This window comes from Vipera berus (genome assembly GCF_964194415.1).
Source record: "Vipera berus genome assembly, chromosome: 5".
Classification (NCBI taxonomy): Eukaryota; Metazoa; Chordata; class Lepidosauria; order Squamata; family Viperidae; genus Vipera; species Vipera berus.
The window spans coordinates 57,490,026-57,513,815 of record NC_138207.1 but is presented as its reverse complement, the minus strand read 5'-3'; the positions used below and the strand labels follow the sequence as shown (position 1 = coordinate 57,513,815).

Sequence of the window (23,790 nt, the reverse complement as noted above, 5' to 3'; positions counted from 1 at the left end):
AATTTCAGAAATCAGTTTTTCTTTACACTCAACTTGCTAGATATTATTAAAACCATTGAAATTGTAATAGCAAGTATTTTTTTAAAAAGGGATTCATTAAACCAGACACCATATTACATTGAAGCATAAATTGCTGTATTGACACCAGAGGAAGCAAAGATCACCCTAAAGAAGGGAAGGGTTACAGACCCCCTTTGTAGATTTTTACAGACAATAGAATGCATGTGATTGGCTAAAGCAGTAAAGCATTTCATTGGATATAAATACATCATGTGCCTGATGAGGTCACTGAGGCCATTAGGGTATGAGGTAATGGGGCAGGACTAAGACAATGGAATTTTGAAAGAACAAATATAGACTTTCTTTCTAAGGCAATAAATACTTCTTTTGCTTTGCCAGAGCTCTGCTCTCCTCAGTAACTTTTCCCAGGTTATCAGCATTCCTTTTTACTTCTGGAAATCTTACATTATAGTATAATCTTTTAGTTAAAAATACTGGGTAAATCTATTTATTGAGTAAACTGAGCCTTTCATAATATTAATTTGGATCAACTCAGCCTTGGATTTTTTTAAAAAAAATTTTTTTGTAAAATTAAAAATGACTTTCCAGAATTATTATTAGAAGTTTATTTAATACAAGCATTTCTGATTAGTTCTGTTTTTCCATATTGCCTTGCTGTTTCTGAGATTTTACAATGACTGGATGTTATAGAGCAGACATGTCAAACTCGCGACGTCACGTGACATCGCGCAACATATCGGGACAGTTTTGCCGTTGCTGGCAATGGGGTGGATGCACCTTCCGTGTGATGAGTCTGGCCCACGGGCCGGCAGTTTGACACCCCTGTTACAGAGGAACAAACTGTGGCTTCTATGCAAGTAATTTTTTTGTTAAAGATAGTTGAAGGAAATTGATACCATTTTTTATTTTACCTCAGGAGTAATTAATTTGAATGTCCTATCTTGGGGTAGGCAACCTTGGCTCTTTTATGACTCGTGGACTTCAATTCCCAGAATTTGTTGCCTACCCCCGACCTATCCTGATAAAGGAATGGAAGTTTGTTTTAAATAACATGAAATTAATTTCCTATGGTCTGAAAATGAGATTAAACAAAAACATGTTTCATGCACTTTGGATACCTTTGTGAATGGTTAATAATATTGCTTGTTATCACCAAGATACAGCTTGAAAATTAGCTCATGGTTTGGACATGTTCTATTATTGCCACATTTGGAGATGATATCAGTAAGATTGTTAATAAGACTGTGCATGGATATAGTCCTCTTGGCTATACCTCTAATATTTGGAATCTGTCAAGATCTGTGGAATTTTCAAACATAGCGGTTGGCAAAAGGAGCTTTATAATATAGAACTCCCCACTAAATTACAGTGGTGGATTGTTAATGTGTATCCTTGTTTGAATTAGTTTTGTATGTTACAGAGGAGTGAATTTTTTAAAAATTTATATTTTATATAAATTTATATTTTTTTTCTTTTTTCTTTTGATGTTTATTTTTAGAGCATGTTATATTGTTAATGGTTATGATTTAAAATACAGGTAGTCCTTGAGTTATGAGTGTAATGGAGCCTGCTCATTCCACTCGTAAGTCAAAAACTTGTAGAGTGAATCTCGTCGAACAAGATCGCTCCCTTGCTCGCATGAGGTGTCTTAAGGTGGGGAAGGCCATGGAGGGGCCTAGTGATGGAACAAGTCCCCAAGGCCTCCCTGACCCACTAAGATACCGCATGCTTCCCCCTCCCTCCCACACTGGACTCACCTGGAAAAGATCCTTCTCCTCTTTGCCGCAGTTCCTCCTGCCGCCCAGATCTGAGGCTGGGGGATGTTTCTGCAGCCCCCCCCCATGGCCCGATCTGGGTTCCAGAGGCGTTTTCCAGACCATTGCTGCCAGGATTTGTGGCCGACGAATGCTTTTGCCGCCCCCCCCCCCGGCCTGATCTGGCCTGGAAAATGCCTCCGGAGCCCAGATCAGGTTACGGGGGGGGGGGGGTAATGGAAGCATTCAGTGGCCACAGATCCATGCAGCAGCACCCTTGAAAAGGCCTCCAGAACCCCGATCCAGCCTCCGAAGGCACATGAAGTGTCCCCCGGCTTCAGTTCCGTTCTCTGTTGCAGGGGACAGAGGCCTAAAACACCATGAGATAACGCAAGATCAGTAGTACTTTAGGCCCCCATTCTCTACAAACGCACTGAAGGCCTGGAGCAGCCAAGAAAGCGAAGGATCTCAATCTTTGCAGGGTGGGTACTGAAGGCCTGGTGCTTATGGAGACTCAGGACGGGTTTGGAGAGGGAGGGAGGGAATAACCAGGGTGAATGTTGCAGAGCCACTGTGGTCGCTCATAAGGGCGAACAACTGCCGTGCTGCAATATTCATAATTTTGGGACTTGCTCATAAGCACTGGGGGTGGAGCTCATCACGTAACTTTGAACAAGCGTTAAGTGAACGCTCGTAACTCAGGGATTACCTGTAGGTTAATTAGTTTGATATATTTTTTTTAGAAAGAATGAAAATTAAGGGGGAAATGGCAAGAAAATGATAGATGAAAGTAATTCTGGAAGTTACCGTCCTCCATCTTTAAAAGAATTCATAAGTTTGCCAGAGCACAATCTACATTTTCTGGTAATCCTTTCACAACATCCTTTTACAGCCTCAGCTGTAAGCGAATGAAATAATGGAGAAAAGCATAGTAAAATGTCACTTCCTACATTTCTTTAATCCAACAAAAATTAAAGACCCAGTTTGAACATTTGAATGTAGTGAAAAACATTGATTACTTAGTTCTAGTTTAATTTACTGGCGGGGAGGGGGGGGGAAACAATTTTTGCTCTGCTAAAAATGAACTATATATTTTGACCAATTCTTGGTTCTCAGATAACTGAAGAACTGGTGAACAAATAGATACTGATGGGAGTTTTACCCCTCAGATTTGCTAATGGTTTAATCCAAAAGTTTTTGGCTACAATAAAATGCTTCTATATAATTTCAATAACCATTATTACCAAGTTGAATTTTATATTTCATGCTGATTAGATAAGTATCCTTATTATATACTCTTCATTTTAATCATTTATTTCCTTGTTTCTCTATTTGACCCTTTATTATTGACTTTTAGCATATGCTGCTGAAAAAATTTGAAATACAGTATTTGATACAGAGCAAAAGTTAAAGTCTGTAGTTTGGGAACATCTGATGAATATCATATTGACAGGGGAAAACCCTATCATCACCATATTGGTGATACCTTGTCTAATGGAATTTCAGCATTGCTAAACTTTAAACTGCATATCTAAAATATTCACATTTTGTGTAATTCACTGACATCAATAAATTGCAGTCAAGATAATATTAACGGCAAACCTGGAATAGAAATACCTTTTGTCAGATACCAATTGTTTAAAAATGTCTGGATCTGTTCAGTAATTTCATATAAATATTTAAATGTGTTTAGAAATATAGAGAGTAACAACCTTTACCTTGTGCACTCAAGTTCTTTGTGAAAAATACTAGCCCACTTTGGGTTGGCATTTTCATTTTTTACTTTATTAGTGAAGATAAGTTAGACAGCTTAGTCACAGTGATAAACGGTGGTAACACTTTAATCTTATCACATCAGCTACAGTATATTGGTACATAATTGATTGTAAAAGGAGGTTCAGGATTATTAAACCTATCCAATATATTGCTTCAAATGTCAGTTGACAATATGTGCATATCTGTTTCAAGCACATTTGTAATTTTCTGTCCCTGGTTTAATATAAGCTGATGATATAAATTTAATAAAAATGAAATAAATATACTGTAACATGTTTGCTATATAATATCAGTGTGCTTCTTCCCCCCCCCTTTCATGGCTAGGTTTTGTCTAGATCAGGAGCTATACACTATTTCATTTGCATTTCTTTCCCTCTAATATTCTTGTTCAATGTATCTGTCTTGTAACTACTGTTAGTAACAAAGTCACTGGAAATGAGGACAAAGCTCTTTGATTCTCTCTCCTGACAGAAAGTAGATGGGTCTTCCAGTGAGTCCTTAAGACTTAATTTTAAACATAAAATCAGAGGACTTCCCTTGACCACTGTGTTAGGGAACTTAATCTACACCTGTAGTGGCGAATCTATGGCACGGGTGCCACAGGTGGCACGCAGAGCCCTTTCTGTGGGCACGCGTGCCATCGCCCTAGGCCTTCAGCTTGGTTTTATAAAACCTTTTCACTTTGCCGCCATGTGCAAAAAAAAAAGGTTCAATCAATCAATCAATTTCAACTTCTCGCAGGAAAAAAAAGATCTCGCAAAGTTGGAATTGATTGATTGAACTTTTCAGTCCCACCCAGTCTGCTGTTACCATGCCCACCCAATGGGCCACACCCATCCGGCAACCAATGATACATAAGTGGGTTTTGGGTTGCAGTTTGGGGACTCGGTCTCCAAAAGGTTCGCCATCACTGATCTACACTGATTGGCAACTATTCTCCAGAGTTCAGACTAAAGTATTTCCTAGATCATCTTGATGATTATGGTGATGTTATCCATTCAGCCGTGTCCAACTCTTGGCGATTCTGTAGGCCAGATCTCTCCACACCTTCCAATCTTATACTACTTTTTTGAGTTTTTCTATGCTCTGACTGGTGGTAGCTTTGATAGTGTCCAGCCATCATGTTCTTTGGTGGCCTTGTTTTCTTTTACTGCTAACTCTTCCAAACATAATTGCTTTTTCCAGTGATGATCTATATACAAAGCAAATGAGATGGGAACTCAGCAGGAAGTATTGGAGATGCTCCCTACCTTTGTTATGGATACTCCATTTCTATTTTGTATTTGTATTTTTGTATTTTTACACAGTTATTGGTTAAAAGTAAAGACATGAACTTAATAAACTAGGGTCGTTAAACTGCAAATAAATCTAGTAATCTGCATGCTGTCATTTACCTTTATTTCATATTGGCTTTGTAGACTTAAGGGATTGTACCTAAATATGCAAATTGTACCCAATCATTTTTAATAATGCTAGAGCCTGTACAGTTGTGATTAAGGCGTTAGATTAAGGTGCTGGGCAAGTTCAGATTCCTTCTCCATTGTTTACTTTGGGCCAATCTGTATCCGCTTAACACAGACATGTCAAACACAAGGCCCGGGGTAATCTGCATGCTGTCATTTACCTTTATTTCATATTGGCTTTGTAGACTTAAGGGATTGTACCTAAATATGCAAATTGTACCCAATCATTTTTAATAATGCTAGAGCCTGTACAGTTGTGATTAAGGCGTTAGATTAAGGTGCTGGGCAAGTTCAGATTCCTTCTCCATTGTTTACTTTGGGCCAATCTGTATCCGCTTAACACAGACATGTCAAACACAAGGCCCGGGGGCTGGATCCGGCCTGCAAAGTGGTTTCATGCAGCCCGCGACGCCATCCTGGAAACAGTGAGGGAACGGCCCCCACTGCCTTGGCCCTGGCCCAGAGACCCTCCTCCTGCCAGAGACCCTCAGATCTGTCCCACTCCTGCCCAGGCCCCCATAGGCACCCTTCATGCGAACGATGTAGAGCTGGCCACGCCCACCCAGTAGGCCATACGTACTCTAGCCACGCCCACCCAGTAGGCCACACCCACCCGGCCCCCTGAGGGCAACCGCAATGCTGATGCAGCCCTCAATGAAATTGAGTTTGACACCCCTGGCTTAACAGATCTCACCAATTTATTTTGAAAATAAAATGAAGAACGTTGCGAGAGGGGAGGCTGCCTAGAAAATGGCCAGCTGTTGTCCTGCCTCTTTAAACACTCTCCCCAGCCAGCACAAAAACATTAGCTATAAAAGTTGTTCTGAGAAATAGTATTGCTGTGTAGGAGGTGTAGGTGGAAATAAAATAGCCTGAAGCAGCTAGAAATACATACTGTTTCCCCGTAATAGAACTCACAAGGGGAAGTAATTTGAGGAGCAGTAGTAGGAAGTGTAGTAGCAGTGGGGAAGAGTGGAGAAGTGGTGAGCAGTGAGTAGTTATATGTATGTTGCCTAGGGACATGTGTTTTGGAGCCCACTGACTTGTGTATACTTAAAAACAAACTCTACATGGACTGAATAATAATAATACTAATACCCCAGACTTGTCGATCAGAAAGATAAAAAAAGTGTGGATAGTAGATGTGGCTGTGCCTGGAGACAGCAGAATAGAAGAGAAAGAACTGGAGGAGATAACAAAATACAAAGACCTACAAATAGAAATAGAATTCCTGTGGCAAAGGCAAGCAAGGGTAGTACCAATAGTAATAGGCACCTTGGGTGAAATCCCAAAACAACTGGAGCACCACTTGGACACCATCGGCATTGACAAATTGACAAATTCACCATCAGTCAATTGCAAAAGGCAGCTTTACTGGGAACACCTTCCATATCTGTAACAGCATCAAAAATCCAGATCTACCTATCCCAGGGTAAGGAGTCGATAGGTAAACAAAAATGCCAAACCCAGTCTGAACATCTGGCTGACTGTGCAATGATCAATAATTATAATGATGCAATACCAGGTGATTGTGATTTGCAAATTGAAATTGAGCAATCATGGAGGAAGAAATCAATGGTTGTACCAATAGTAATAGGAGCCCTTGGAGCAATACCCAAAGGGCTGCCTAGATAAATGTAAATTTGGAACTTATTAGACCTGAATATCCTGACTTTGCATTAAAAAAAACCCCACCCTACTCGGAATTGCCAGCTCTTAGGTCCTTGCTCAGGACCTGAACTGTTAAATTTTTACCAGTCCCAGATTGAATTGAATTGACAATTAACAATAACAACAACAACAACAACAACAACAACAACAACAACAACAATAATAATAATAATAATAATAATAATAATAATAATAATAATAATAATATATAAAATAGTGAACATTTTTGTAGGAAAAAATATCAGGGTTTGAAGTACACAGTTAAAATCACTTGTACTTTGCTGCTTCATGCCTCATGAGAAGAAAATGCATAGTTTCCTGGGTTGTTCCTCAGAGCTTAACCACTAATTTATAAAAATTCTGATGAAATGTCATTTTTTCAAAAGACATTAATTTCATTCTTAAAAGACCTTAAATCTTGACATGTGATATTAATGTTAAGTTTATCCGTGTCTTAGAAACAAGTATATGACATCTTATTTTAAGAACTCATGTCTCATTTGAAGTAATGGTGAATTAATAATGTGTGAGCCTTTGTTAAATGCCTCATATGGTTAGCAATTTACTGTGCTTACTAAAGTCTGCCATTTCACTTGTTAATCCTGTCAAACAAGAACTGAGATTAAGAGGAAGAAACTGCCTTTTTGAAAATGTCACTTTTTACGAAAAAAAAATCTTTTAAAAGTCAATATTTGTAAATATTCTGGGGATAGTTTTGAAACTTGGGGGGTTATGTAACATATAATCCTTTATATAAATTTGAAGTTGATCTGTTTTTTCAGTCTGAGTATCAAATGTTTAACTTGTTTTGTTATCTTGACTACAATGATTGTAGTAGTTGTATTCTGTTATACGTATATTTTCTTGCCACAATAGCAGTATATACTAACTAGACAATCCATGCCTCATTGGGTCATCTTTTCAGAGATGTTTCTTTACGTAAGAGAGAAACAGAATGACCATTGGTGGGCAAAAAAGCAGTGGGAATAGGAGGAACTGCTGACTTCTTGCTGGATTGCCCATTGAGTTTCCTTGTGGGAACTGGTGGGAAGCATCAGCAATCTCTTCCTTCCCTCCCTCCCTCAACAAGCATTGTCCTCCTGCTTAACATCTACATGAAACCTCTGGGTGATGTCATCTGCAAGTGTGGGGTCCGGTGCCATACGTATGCTGATTGATACCTAGTTATATCTTTTGACCTTAGGCTGGCCAAGTGAGGATGTCAAGGTTCTGTCCCAGTGCCTGGAGGCTTTGTGGGATTGATCAGGGAGAAACCAGTTCTGAGTCAATCCTACCAAGATTTAATGCTGTGGCAGTTAAGACCACCCAGATCCAGGAATTATCTTTACTTCTCTGGGTGAGTTACTTCTTCAGTCAGAAGAGTGTGCAACTTGGAACACCAGTTATGGTCTTTCCTGCTTCATTTGACACTCATTGTAAACAGTCACTTGTACTCTTGTCACATTGTGACTCAATTATCACAATGTGTTTTACATGAGGTTGTCCTTGAAGACCACTTGGAAGCTCCCGCAGTTCTAGAATGCAGCAACATGAGCAGTAATGCCCATATGACTCTGCTACTTCGTGGGTTGCATTGATTGACAGTCTTCTTCTGGGTGTGTTTCAAGGTGCTGGTTACCTATAAACCCCTATCTAGCATAGAGCGCAATTATTTGAATGGAGCACCTGTCTTCCACTGTTTTTGCCTGTCCAGGGTGTTCTAACTGAATAAATGCACTTTCATTCCCTTTGATTAAACAGTGTTACATTTCAAGATCCAGGAAGTATGCCTGTATAGCACTGCTTACCCTCTGAAATGAGGTCCCTTTGAGATCCATACAATTTCCCACTGATGATGATCTGAAAGGCTTGAAAACATTAGTGTAGGATGGGTTTACACTTCGTTTGTTTTTGCTGGAAGTCATGTGATCACTGGTCTATAATCTTTTCCTATAAGTATTTTGTATAGGATTTTTAAAAATCTAGACAACTTTATTTGTGTAAAGGGGGAATGTAGAGCAATGAATATTAGAGGAAGGTTTTGTCAGGATATGAATATCATCTCATCTCCAGATGACTCTTACTTTAAAAGGTGTATGCATGTCTCAGAGCTAACCAGAATAAAAGTTGCTTAACTATGAAGCTAGTTGTTCAATTAGACAATAATTAAATTAGGCTTGATCTATAGTCATAATGTAATTGATGGTCCTTTTTGCATGGTACAATTGACAGCCTTAAAACTCAGAAGCTGCAATGTGTTTGGAGGCAGAGATGTTATATTTGATAACTGCTGCTTGAGACAATTACAAATACAAATTTAGCTTTTAAAGAATCATCTGTACTTGATATAAAATAGAAATACTCTCACCTGAGAACAGGAATTTATATATTTTTATCATTCTGGGGATACAGAAAAGAGTGGAGATTAATCTTTAAGAATTACACGGTAGCATGGACGAAGCCAAACCAACTCATGTTTTTCTCTTAAAAATATTGAGTGTGAGAGAGTCTGGTGATTAATTTAAAATCCTAACTAATATACAAGCCTGTACTTCCCGAAATTTGCCCGCAATCCTAGGCAAAATCTTTCTTTGTGCCCTTATATCTGCGTATATCATGCATGTTTCTGCCATGTCCGTGTTTCAATTTATTCAGTGCCTTTTATTCACATATACAAAATAATTATGAGATAAAATGAATTGCCCTATAAAATGATAGTGTATTTAAAAAAATAGATTCTCATTTGTATAATGCTATTTATTCTCTCTCTTATACATGTCCCTGTCACATGCACAAATACAAAGATCCACTTCTTCCTTCTTTCTGTTGTATATTCTTGTATATTGTAAGCCTCCCAGAGTCATTTGGGACAGTGAGATGGGTGGCATATAGATTTAATAAACAAGCAAACAAATATTTCTGCAAGGTAAGAAAAAGGAAAACAAAAAGATTAGGATAGATGTGGGGTGAAAAGGGAAGAGAAAGAGAAAGAGAAAAAGTGGGATAAAACAGGCAAATGAGAGGAAATGCAGTAGCTGGGAAACAAAGAAAAGAGAAGGGTAAATGTACCAGGTAAACAGCCTCTCCCAGCAACAGCTATTCTTCAGGTTTTCATACACATCCCTGCTCAACAGAACCAGTTGTCAATAGATGCCTGTTGACCCCTCCAAGAGCTTTTTCAAACAACTCCTAACGAATAACAAATGTTTGCCTTTTGTCTGGAGTTTGTTTAAATGCTCACAGTTGGGTACATTTAATTTTATATGTTTCTAGAGGCAAAAGATTAAAAAAAACAAATATCGCGAGAAGCCACATCACCCCCTACTTATTATCAGCTTCTAATTTCCTCAGCTAACTGAAATATCGTTCAGGAGAGAAGGTAAAAGCTGAGTAAAGCATGAAGCTAAAATTAGAAAAGAGAAGAGGCATGAAGATATTTGGGGAGAGATGTCTGTATATAAAAAAAAATAGCCAAAACATTAAAATAAAAGATCAACTGAGATCAGTACAGTAGTCCTCGACTTACAAACGTTCATTTAGTGACCATTCAGAGTTACAAAGGCACTGAAAAAAGTAACTTACAACCGTTTTTTCACACAACTGTTGCAGCATCCCCATGGTCACGTAATTAAACTTCAGATGCTTGGCGACTGGTTCATATTTATGACTGTTGCAGTGTCCTGGGGTCAAGTGATCACCTTTTGCGATCTTCTGGCATGCAAAGTCAATGGGGAGGTCAGATTCACTTAACAACTGTGTTACTGACTTAACAACTGCAGTGATTCACTTAACAACAGCGTCAAGAAAGGTCAGAAAATGGGGCAAAAGTCGCTTAATAACTGTTTCACTTAGCAACAGAAAGTTGCAATCATGGTTGTAAGTTGAGGATTACCTGTAATTCATTGTTTCATTCATCATAAGCCATAAAATGTGAACTTGCAGGGGTATTTCCTTCATATTGGTTTGCATCAGTTTAAGCAAAAGTAAAAATCACTTTATGGATATTTTTACCCAATGTGTAAAGGTCACAGAACCTCACTTTTCATTTTATATTATTTTCTATCTAAAGATTTTTGCAGTATCTAGAATACTAATTCAGTGTGCCTAGAAAGAGAAGTATCATGGGGAGAATTGTTTTGTTTCTGCCAATTGGCAAGCTATCAAGTAGCAGGATTAAATGCAATTTTAAAATCCCTAGTTCTTTAACACAGTCTCGTCATTTCCAATTCTCTGGTATAATATATAACCATCGAAGAAAATTTATCATATTAACTAATTCATAAATTAAAGTTATTTTAAAAAATAAGTATCTAATCCACATTGCTTAATTTTAATAGCTCAGAAACCCAATTCAATCTCTTTTTGTTTGTCAATTAATTTAAATGCCAACACATTGTAGAATCTTTTCACGTTTAATTATTTTGCCACTCTGCTGTTTAGAGGATATTAAAAAATATAGGTCACAGGATATGAACAGCAAGAGTTCAGTGATGAAAAAAGAGGTTTATTTTCCATGATTTTCTGTTGACATTTGGAGATTAACAAATTTCTTCAGTAAGAAATAAGTTTCTTATACATACAGTGTAACTGACCCAACTGAGTGATCTTAAAATGATAAAGTAGTACAGAACTCTTTCAGTTTATAAGCAAGAAATAAAGTAGGCCCACTTTTCCGAATGTTAACAGTGGCCTTAATCCTCTCAGCTTTTCTGTGATCTTGGGAAAGCTCACATGAAAGATAAATTACTGTAAAAGCAAAAGCAAATGTTTCTTGTCATATTTAAATGCCATTCTTTTACATATTTAAATGCCATTTAACTCCTTAACTTCTATTAGGGAAATGTCCACAAGACATTGAACAGATTGTACTCTGTATCCTTGGACTGTGCAGAATCTGTTCCAGAACATGCTTCTCTAAAAACTCTAGAACCTCTAGAACTCCAAATTTTTTGAGACAAAAAATTTGGAGATTTTTCAACTAGTGACATGGGGAGGAGCTGTTTCCAGCATCAGATTTCCCCCTCCAAGTGTTGATCTTTCCTCTATCGGAAGAAAGTACTTAAACACCCTGTCATTCCTAAGGTACTCTCAAATCAGCTGTGGTAGTATATCTTTTAATCAATAAACATTTTGTTGTTGTTGTTAGCTGCGAAGTCGTGTCCGACCCATCGCGACCCCAAATCAGAATTAATTTAAGAATAAAAAGTTGAAGTCTGTTGTTCCCCATCCAGATCCCCACCGCCTCCAGGCAGCACAAAAGGACATCACTCACTTGCCCTGGGACAGAGATGGTAGCATCACCATATTGGTGATACCTCATCTAATGTTGACAGATGTTCTCACTAAGAGGTTTCGTGTAGATGTTAAAAAGATGTGCAGAGAGCAACATGCCCTATGGCACCCCATAAAAGAGAGGCCATGAACTGGACCTCTTGCTCCCTGTTCACCAATTGAGACCGGCCTCAGAGGAAGGAGGTGAACCAGCACAAAACTGTGCCCCCTGTCCACGCCCACCCCTATTTCAACTATTTGAAAGACAAATAACAATGACCTAGCTGTATTAAATTAAATTATGATTAAATACTCCTCATAACAAAATAGGTTCTTTGAGCAATATTATAAAACAACTTATTTTTTATAATTTGCTTTTCCTTAAAGACTATATCTACTATCTGAGAAGTCAGTTTAGTTTTCAGAATTTTCTGTGCTCAAATGCCAAATTAGAGGATTTTTTTCCCCCTATCACTGTATATGAGGAGGGTGAAAATTGTAAAAATAATTTTCTTCCAGGTCTGAGATAGCATCCCAGCTACAATTAGCAAAGATTAAAAGTCAGAGAATAAGACATATTCAGCAGGAATCACACTGGCTAAATTGTTCTCTTTGATGAAAGAGCTGCAGAATTGTGTAAAAAGCTTATGGTCTTTTTAAAAAGCCAACCTAATTCATACAGCCTCTTATATTCTTTTTGCAGTTTGTGTCTTCTCTTTTCTGGTTTGGTAATTGTAGCTTACTTGGAATACCTGGGCAATTTGTGCTAATTGCTGATAGGTTTACTTGCTAGCCACAGAAACTAATTATTTCTGTGTTTTTATTTATTTTTTTATATTTCATGTTACTAGATCACCCAAGGAGGGGCTCTGGGAGGTTCAAGTGTATGTTATTGCAAGTATGCTGAAATAATTAGGAGAAAATTAGGGCCATTTGTTAAAAATTTCAATCAGATTCTGACACTGGAATTTTACATCAATGTTTCTAAAATGTTAGGCAAATATATAGCGTTCATATTGAACATCTGTTTTCCAACTGGAAAAGATTCTGGAAATTCTCAGAAAATAGATTTTTCCATGTGTTCAATCACTTTGCTCTTTCAAGACAATTTATAAAACTTAAAAATCTTTTATAGTTGACAAGCGAATTGATAATCAAATAGATGATTTTATAAGCAGTACTGATCCCCATATTTTACGATATCGGTTGATAGCACTTCTGATTACTATTATTGTGTATTTTAGCTGCTATTAGTAAAGTTAATAATTATGTTCTACATTTATTTTAACTTTTACCTTTTATTCACTGTGGACTTGAACCAACTGCTGTGATTTGTTTAAAATTAACAGAATTCATTGTTTCAGAATATGTATGCAGACAGAAGTTAGATGTCCCTTTGTAGCAGTACATCATCAGAATAGACATATTCTGAGGGACAACAATTCAATCTTAAGCTTGAAATGTTCTGCTCTAAGCAAAAGTCTGAGCAAGTAGTTATCAATAAGAAAGTGGTATGTTGTGAAGATATATCTGTTTTGTTGTCTCTGTAACAACTGTCAAGCGTCTGTGGGCTTGCCACTAACAGGAGGGGGGGAGGAGGGGACAAGACCATCATTTCGATGCATCTGGAGACCAGCAACAGAGGCGGCAGCGACAGCCTTTTCCCTCCCCCGTTACCTGGATGCTGGAAGGGGGACCCTACGGAGCGCAGCTAAGTGGGCGTTGGCTCCGCAGCCGTTGCGCCAAACACCTGACCGCCACGAAGAAGCGTTGAAAAGCTGGATGCTGGCTAGGTGGGTGGGGGTGGCGCCAGTCGGGAGATATGTATTTAGAGCGCTGGGAGGCAATTGCTCCCAGTGCTAACTTTGCTGTTTCTTTCGATACCGCATGCCAGAGCATTCTGTGAATAAATCAACCACCTGTGAACTCAACGGCTTATTTCTTGTTGGAGCCAGGGATGTGGCAGGGACTTCTGAGAACAACTCTATTTTCAAATGAACCTTGGTTTTAGGTAGGGCAGTCACAGGGAAAAAACTACGGTGATATCTGAAGAAAAGTGATGGCAACTTCATTAAGTGAGATTAATTAAAATCTCTTACTGTGAGAAATGTGAACAACTTGACACTCAGAATTTCTGGAATTTGATCCAAATGCCATGAAATAATTTAATGATGATGCCATTAAGTTGGATGCAAAGTGCAAAACTGAATTAATGTTTCATTGCATAATTAAGATTTCAGAAGGGCAGTACTGTAAGAAGAGAATATTTCCAAAGATTTGAGAATTCTGAAACTATTATTATATGGTATGTTTCTTATAATTACCAATGGCCAACAGCTTGTAGGTTCACAAGGTTGTCTCCAAAGTAGAGTTTCTTGTTTGCATAGAGTAGTGTGAATATGTGTGGGATCAAACTGGGTTTTAGTTATACTTGTGGCGCACTGGCCATAATGTTCCAGAACTGACCACTACTATATTTATTGTTAACAGCAAAGTGGTATCAGCTATGATTGATAAGCTGATCTGTTTCTCTCTTGCTAAAAAGCATTGTTTGAAACCCTCAATTTTCCTCAAAACCATAATGGGCAGCTATGATATATTTTTTCCAGGACCATCTGGTATCCATCATGGTATGTAGAAAATTGGAACTTGGAATGTAAGAGAAGTAAATGGTAGAGCATATATTAATACAGAAAAGAAAAGTAATATGCTTTATGCCTGTGGAACATAGCGAAAAGAAAAAGATGTGATAAATATGAATGAAGGTGGTGTGAACAAACAACATATACCGTAAATAATATAACACAAAATTATCCTATAGGCCAGCTATTTAGCTAACAGTATTAATTTTTCCCAATTTGAGGTTGCATTTATAAAGCATACCGACATATTAAAAATGCTTGCTTTTATATCAAAGAAAGTAAATAATTTTGGAGTAAGAAAACAACTTGATTTGGAATAGAAAATATAAAGGTTATAGAATTTTCATAATTCTGGTTTTTTTGTTATGAATTAGTTTAGTTGATGTCATGAATTACATTTCTTCTTGCTAAATGGGAGTATGCTGTAAATTACAGATTATTCTTCAAATAATTTTTTAAAAAGTATTGTATTAATAATATCTGATTTGAGTAGAAAAGATCTTTTTAAGCACTATTTGGATAATAAGATACAAAGTATAATAAATATTCTGTTTGAAATAATTAGTATTGACCTGTGAAGTGTACTGTGTTTTATAAACCCATTTCCCCTTAAAGCATAGTACTTATATGATATACACCTTTATCTCTCTCAAGTACAATTTTGCACAAGATGCTAGCAGAAAAACATTTAATTTTATGAATTATAGAGCCTAATATTAACAATGAAAATTATTTTCCATTTTTCCCCCCACAGGCAGAACTCATAAAAGGAAATTCACCAAGTATTGGACTGACACTGCGTCAAATACAGGCTAAGGAAGGAGAAACAGGTCACGTTGTTATTGAAACGGTTACACCAAACTCTGCTGCTGCTACTGCTGATCTCCAGAGAGGCGACAGGCTATTATCTATTGGAGGTATGCAGTGAAACTACATGAACTAAGCTTAATAACATTTGCTAAGTTATATGTAACTTGGGAACTGCTCAGAAGGTATAACAAATGATATTATTGGGAAATGTATTAAAAAGTTTCATCCATCCTTTATTAGTCATAACCAAGCAAAATCGTAAACAGTTTTATTATATTGAGGGCAATAGCGCCCTAATAAAACAATATCATAACTTGTTTTCAGGTGCATGCTATAATTAGTGTAGTTTTTAGAATAAAAATACTTGTTATGCTTTTAGATATATTTTTCTCAACCCTGAAAGGGCATTATATTTGAAGAAAGAAAAGATATAAATATTTCAGAAAAACATCAGTATTTGGTATCAACCTTGGCAGCTGCTGCGGAAATGGTTTTCATTCAGTAGAAGAGATACAAACAATTGAGTGCCTAGGTCACTATTTATGTACAATTTTTTTGGTACAGAAGAATTAAACTTGGGAATATGATACCTATTATTGCCATTATTATTTACCCCTCCATCATCTGATTGGTTTGCTTTGTGCTTTCCAGTCAGAATTCCTGGCAACTGCCTGGACAAATTCCTGCAGTTTTCTTGGCAACATTTTTGGAAACACTTTGCCGTTTCCTCCTTACTAAGGCTGAGAATGAGTGACTGTGTCAGGACCCACCCCAAATTCACATCTTAGGAAATAAGGACTCTTGGGAGCCGAGTTGTCCAAAAGGAAAAGATCATTTCCCCCCCTTTGCTCCCCCAGATCAAAGGTTCTTTGAAAGCAGCTACAGACAGACTGAATAAACAATCCCCCCCTCCTTCTACCAGTATGGCAGAATCCCGGTAGGCACAATATTTTAACCATACATTTATGAATGTGATATCAATGGATTCTGACAGACTGGCCCAAAATTGCTCATTTGGCTTTGTGCTTGAGGTATCTAGAACTCAGATCTTCCAGTTTCTAGCCTGGTGCCTTAACCACTACACCAAGACTGGCCTTCCCTCCATCATCAGTCTTAATCTAAATAGGATTTTTGTTGTTATAATGCAGATGGTCATTGCTCTACTTCCTTTTTACATTACTACATGTATTAATAATGTTGATGAGGAATAAATTCATAGGACAGTCCCAATTTCTGTATGGAAGGGAAAAGGATTGCATGGCTTCTCCTTGACTGGGCAACATTCTCGGTTTAGGTATTTATCAGTTGCTTCAGAAAATACTAATCTTTATTGCTTTCTTTTCTGTTTTTTAATAGGAGTCAGGATTACATCAACAGCACAAGTGTTAAAACTTATCAAACAGGCTGGTGAAAGAGTCACCATATATTATGAGAGACCAGTTGGCTATAGTCAGCAGACTTCATTAACCCAAGATAATATTTCGCAGTTGGAAGATTCAGCATTTTCAGATGACTATTTGCTGAATGAAATAGAAAACAAAGAATTAGATATAGAATTTGAAGACCTGGCAAATGCACTAAAGTCAAGTGAATTCAAAGATGATTCTTCAAGCAGTCCCAAGCACATGCCAAGTTCACTTGCTGGTAAACCACCTGGAACTCTATCTCCAGTGTTAAATCGCAAGTTACATCTAGGAAGTCATCAGGCATCTTCAAGGGTAATTTTCAAAGAGACATCCAAACAAGCAATACACAAAACACCTGAGAACCTGGATATAAGTCAGCAGACAAACAAACAGCCACAGTTAAATATAACCAAACCACCTGTACCTCCCAGACCACAGATTAAAGTGTCAACAGTTTCTAGTGAAGTTCAAAATAAATTAGAAACTGGCGATTTATCTTCTGAGAAAGTGGACAAGCTCCCTCTTCCTGCCAGTAATGGAGACAAGAATTCAGAAAAGGTAATCAAAATTATTGATCTAGGAGAAGAATCTGCAGGATCCAAACCAATTGCTAAGGAGCCTTTAGAAATTTCACAGAGTTTTAGAACAATTACAAATAAATCAGAAACATTAAAAGAAAATACAGAATCTCAACAGACTATTAAAGTACCTATCAGTAAATCTGTTACAAACAAATCAGAACTACATAAAGACATATCAGAGTATTCACATTGTTCACTGCCTGCTAAGGCAGTAGAAAACCATAATTCATGGGAATCACCAGAAATTCCTTACCGTAATCGAGCAGGTAAATGGGCAAGGACAAAAGGCTCTTCCTACATATTTGAAGTAGGAAAAGAACATACATACCTAAATATTGGTATTTGGTGTAGAGACCCTTTCAAAGTAGGTGGGCTGGTTTGTTTGGGATATGAAAGTGTAAAACTTGAAGATGTAGCTTTAGATTGCATAGCTACATCCTCCATGGAATTCATTAGGCTATTTCGACTAAATCCCCCTGCACCTAAAGCTGCAGTAACTAGAACAGCATTGCGTAGTTTTATCTCACACAAAGGTTTCAATGAAAAGTTTTGTTATGGTGATGTCACTATACATTTTAAATATTTAAAAGAGGGTGAACCTGAAGACTCAAGTTTTCTGTTGGAAAAAGAGAAAGAAAATATTTCAGAAGAAGCAATAGCTCCTATTCTTTCAAAAGATGATCCTTACTTTGGACAAATTACTTACACTGAAAATAGGCACAATTTCCAAGATACTCAGTTTCAAAATCCAACTTGGTGTGACTACTGCAAAAAGAAAGTTTGGACAAAAGCAGCATCGCAGTGTGTGGTTTGTGCATATGTTTGCCACAAAAAATGTCAAGAAAAGTGTCTGACAGATGCTCCCTTCTGTTTAGGAGCCACAAGACGGCTGGAACGGGTTTTACACACTTTGAAATTTGAAAACCAAGATTCTCAGTCCACACCAGGATCTCGTGTTGATTCAGAACTGAAAACTGCAAATAAAGCAACAGGTCTAACAAGACACCTTCTTAATACGAGCAGCCGATTCTTAAACCTTCGTCAAGTTCCTAAAGTTCGTATTAATGAGCAAGGACCTGAAGTGATAGAACCTTCACCGAAGCAGACCCCACATCCTTCTGATAATGAAGGTAGCGATACAGAGACTGGTGGCCCTAGTAGCCCTTCCAAGCAAGTATCCACTCCGGGGATTAAGTTGCCAAGGAAGGAAGGAGGACTTGATGACAGCGTTTTCATTGCCGTGAAAGAAATTGGCCGAGACCTTTATAGAAGTTTACCTACAGAAGAAAGAATCCAGAAATTAGAAATTATGTTGGAAAAACTTCAATATGAAATAGACCAGGAACTGGAGAGCAACAATTCCTTAATTAGAGAAAAGAGAGAAGCAACGGATGCAAGGAAAAAAAGGCTGTTGGCTGCTGCGTTGGCTAAATCAGGTGAGAGGTTGCAAGCCCTGACACTCCTCACGATTCATTATAAAGCTGGCATTGAAGACATAGAAGCTTTAGAAAATACTGCTTTAGAACCTGGATCTAGAAAAGAGGATAAAGATGAAGAGGACAACAACTTAGTGGAAGAAACAGATAATGAAGATGAGGCCGCTTTAGTCATGGCACCAGTACTTGAAACCCTCCTAAAAGAAGAAGAGAGACTTGAATCCCAGAATGCACCTGTAGACTGATATAGCCCAGTTGGTCTTGCAGATGATAAACTGGGGAACACTTTGCACTTAAAACTACATCAGATACTTCAAAATTGTAATTAAAACACTGAGATAATATATACAAGCTGCTTCTCCATTATTTTCAAACCCATGTAAGGAAATGGCTTTTATTTCCAGGTACAATATGATTTTATTTGGTTGAACCATGTTATGTTTAAATAACACTTTGGGACTTTATACTAGATGATTTTTAATTTATTTGAACTTTTTTCTAAAATGTATTTCTAAAAATATATCAGGATGAATTGCAAAAAAACAAACAAAACAATGTTTTGTTGGAATGAGTGAAGCAGCCACTTCCTCCACGAGACTTAACACCTCTTTTGAGGGCTTTCTGGAGTCATCTCCACAGACATGTTCACACCCAGCTTACTTTCTGGCAGTCTCAATGGCAATGTTGTCTTCTAAACTGCACGGCTGCCTCTCTTGTTTCAAGAAAGAGGCCTTTGCTCACACCAACACACTTCCTGAATTGCCTTTGAAATGCTTTGCACAGTTTCTGTTTGGGGCGGGGGGGGGGTTGTTCCTTTCATTATTCAGTTTTAAAGCTTTGCATTTTTAGTTTGTGTTCAAATTAGAACTACTGCAGCAGCTGCTGATGGGCCAGTTTTTGAAGATTTTTGTTATACTTTGCCATTTGCTTATTCAGTATATTTTGGAAAGGGGATTGTTAAGTTTCAGGTGTTTTGGGTTGTTGTTTTTTTTGCCAATGATGCATTATAGATGACATGCCTTTATTTCCAGTTATTTGGTAACATTAGTATTCCAATGTCTGGTTTCTCTGTTTTTCTTTCACAGAGAAGCCTGAATTTTTGAAAAGGCAATTTACATTTTACTTTTTCCGTCTGTGAATTTATTAGAATCTTTAGCAGGGAAGACCTTTGAAGCACATATCACTGGAACAACTGTCATCAGGTTCTAATTTCCCTACTCAAAAACACCATAGGCATTACTTTTTCCCTATACACATATTTTATAGAAATGTATTGAGAATGTGCCACAGGTTTTTCTTTGTTCCTGTAACTAGATGGAAGTTTCATAGAACATACTCTTCTGTAATGTAATAACGTTAAGCACCCATGAGAAAATTTAAATGGTAACCTTAACACTAAATTGATTTATTCTCCAATAGTTCTGGTGACAAAAAAATAAAAAAGACATGCTCAGCAACTTAAGATTGCCCCCTGTAGCCCTCACCCACCCATTGAATCCTAAGCCCAACAACACTAAAAATCAATTGATCCGAGATGAGGATTGTTAGTTAGGGTTATCTTAATGTTTCACACCCATATTTCTTAATGTTTTATTTTTATGTGCTTATCATTTTTGGCATTGTGTTATGAAATAATTTTGTAAAACTAAATAAAATGATAGCATTCTGCATTACTCCTACTTGACTAACAAGCAACCGCTTATGCTACTGTGTAGAAACTTTTTGCTATTATAATGGGAGTGAACAACATCCTAACATTTTTAACTTTACAACTTGTCCTGACAATAAAAAAGTAAAATAGTTCAACAGAACAGCTACCAAATTCACATAATCCATATTTTTTTAAAAAAAAGGTAAAACAATTTTAGGTATTTTCCCGAATGAACCAATAATATTCAATCAACATTATATTCAAGGAATATTATCTTTCAGAAATCATCAACTTAAAAGTTTGTATAAACTAAGACATTTTCCCTTTAGTTTCTGTCCAGATACTAACGCAGATCAGAATACAATGACACAAATACTACAGATACTAGGTTTACTAAGCTAACATCATATAATAGTTACCTTTTTATGAAAGAGGCATGAAAAGTTGAGTATCAGTACTCCACTATGATGATTGTATAATGTAAGTTAAATATAGTGCAATATTCTAACCGTTGCGTGAGAATGGCAGCAAAATAATAGTAAGGTAGCATCAAGAAAAACATATAAAGCATAGAATTATAATAATTACTGTTTTTAAAAACTATTGATACATTCCTTTTATATCTTTTGCTTCTCTGCTTTACTATACACAGCTGAAAATAATAAATACCACTGGATCCAAGACTATCTTGATGTGGTGGTATGTTATTACTTGACACTAACATATATTTATGGAAATCTGCCTGAGATGATTGTCAGATGATTTTATCATGAAAACAAGCTTTAATAAAAGTTTTTAAATAAATTCTGTTTCTTTGTTATAACCTGTTAGATATTTAAAGAGTATTTTGGCACATAGCCATAGGTTTATTTATTCCATGCTATGCTATTTTCTAGAACAATGGCTTCCAATGTTTCTTTATTCAGTAAAACTTTCGTGGAAGGGTTGCGGATGACAGACAAAAGGCCTGTTTATCTGTAATGATGCTACATTCTTTCTTAGGCCTAGGTAGAGTTAGGAACACACCTACCCTACCCACCCACAATTGAATCTTTTGTGGACCCTTTCCTCTCCTGATTCCTGCCCAATATTTTTCATTTCAATTCTCATCAGAGTCAGTTAGCCTTGTCTGTAATCAGAGGCCTCTACATTGGGAAAGGCTAATGCACCAAATAGAGAATGAGATTGCCCAGTTACATACAGTAGGTAGTTGACTTTCTAATAGCATATTTTCTAAGGAGCTTCTCTTCATTTGCAATACTTTCTATAACAGAAGATTTAAGGTTGAGAAGTACTTATTCTTTGATTGAGAAATTCTTGATAAATAGGAGGAAATTAAAATTGTAAATTAAAACATCTTGGGAAGATTAAATTTATTTACAAGTGTGTGCACTAGGTTTTTTTTTGTATTTTCATAATGGTTTTCGTATTAAACTTCTAATAACAGAATACTTAAACATACTGTGTGTTGCAACTCCTTGAGGTTATAGCAGTCTAAGACCAAATATAGTACTATGGATTATATTCAATATCAAAATCTCATAGAAGCAGTTTGGAATGCTTAAATATGAAAACTTGTGTTATTCTCTAAGATTATCAGTATGACTTTCGACAGATAACCATTATCTGAAAACATGTTACTTCTAAGCATGCTTATTAGCATGTTTATTATATATATGATCAGAATACAATGACAGAAATACTAGATATTAGGTTTACTAAGCTAACATCATATAATAGTTACTTGTTTATGAAAGAGGCATGAAAATTTGAGTATCAGTACTCCATGATGATTGTATAATGTTAAGTTAAATATAGTGCAATGTTGTAACCATTGCGTGAGAATGGCAGCAAAATAATAGTATGGTAGCATTAAGGAAATATATATATTTAAAATATATATATATTAAAAATGTATTATGAAAAAAGACATCAGGAAAATCAATCTATTTTGAAAAATATACAAGGAAAAACAATATCAGTAAGTAGATAAATATAAAAATCAATTTTGTAGAGGAATTGGTAAATTCAGCACAATACATTTAGATATGCAAAGTAACTTTTTGAAATAATGTGCTGCATTGAAGCCAAATACAGATTAAGATAAATACTTTTCTCTGTAATAAAGGTACCACTAAAATAAATGTGGTACAATTTGTTGATTTGATTTGATTCTTACAGCCAAGTGCCAAAAGTAAAATGGATTAGAATAAATTAATTGCAATAGCACCTCAACCTATTAGTTTATTATAGTAAGAGGAAGAAAACTGAATAATTCAAATTTGTCTCACAATGTTCTGATCCAGAAATCTCCAGCACCACTTATTGTAAGAAGGGCAACCATGAGAGAATAACGATGTCTGAAACTCTTATTATTTCACAATGGTGTTTTGTTGTTTAAAGCTTCCTATCCATAATTTAGGTAGTCTGTTGAAGAGTTGTGGATACAGAGCATCTCTATCTGCCCAACATTTGAGTTTAGCGGAAGAATTCTGCAAGTGGGTGAGAGATTAGGGGAATCGTCAAGTGCCTCTCTTTCCATACATTTTTTTCCCCTTGCCTATACATATATTTATACAGAGATACCTATTTAATTGTATCTAAGATAAAAAAAATAATCCTTACCTGAGGGCAGCTGTTTACTCTTCAATTTATAGAACAATTTGAAAAGACTATGCACTCTAGTTCACAAGGGCCAACGGGATTTAAAGCATTTTCTCTGAAATTCAGCACAGTCATTTTGAGAACTGTCATAGCAGTGGGGAAAGGAGATGAAGATTTGGTGTCTTACCTTTCTGGACTAATTGGCACATTAACAGCAGTGAAATACTACATTGTTGCCTTTTATTTCTTTCACAAAATAACATTCCATTCTTATTTTCTGTATAACAGAACAATAACAATTCATCTAAAGCATTTCCAAAACTTGACCAAAATATATGTTTTATACATGGAAATGACACACACACACGTTTTACAAAACTATAAAGTGTCTGTTTTAAATACAAACCATTTGCTGATACATTAGAAAAGGCACAGAGATCAAGTCTACAAACAGGGTGTTATGTATACAACACTACATAAATGTTTGATACTTACATGGTCTTACATTTCTTGGTTTTTTTTATTTTCACAACTAAGGCCATAATCCACAGGCTCATGTCAACTGAGAGAACACTGTTACAGGAGTCAATAGGTTGCAATATAGACAGACCATTATGTATTAAGAACCAGAATGTTACCTGCCTCCCATTTGTCAAACTAGTCAGTCCTGAAATCTCTAATCCTGCTTTGCATATTCTTCAAAA

General features: G+C 36.6%; 1 protein-coding gene across 1 annotated transcript in view; it reads left to right on the top strand.

The window, feature by feature from the left end:
• PDZD8 (PDZ domain containing 8) overlaps positions 1 to 21,286 on the top strand; it is a 41,032-nt gene extending 19,746 nt beyond the window's left edge. Inside the window, exons 4-5 of the mRNA XM_081329378.1 lie at positions 15,353 to 15,515; positions 16,765 to 21,286. Of these exons, the coding sequence (XP_081185504.1) occupies positions 15,353 to 15,515; positions 16,765 to 19,076 (2,475 nt within the window). The 3' untranslated portion in view covers positions 19,077 to 21,286. The remainder of the gene's footprint in view (positions 1 to 15,352; positions 15,516 to 16,764) is intronic.
• Positions 21,287 to 23,790: the final 2,504 nt, after the last annotated feature.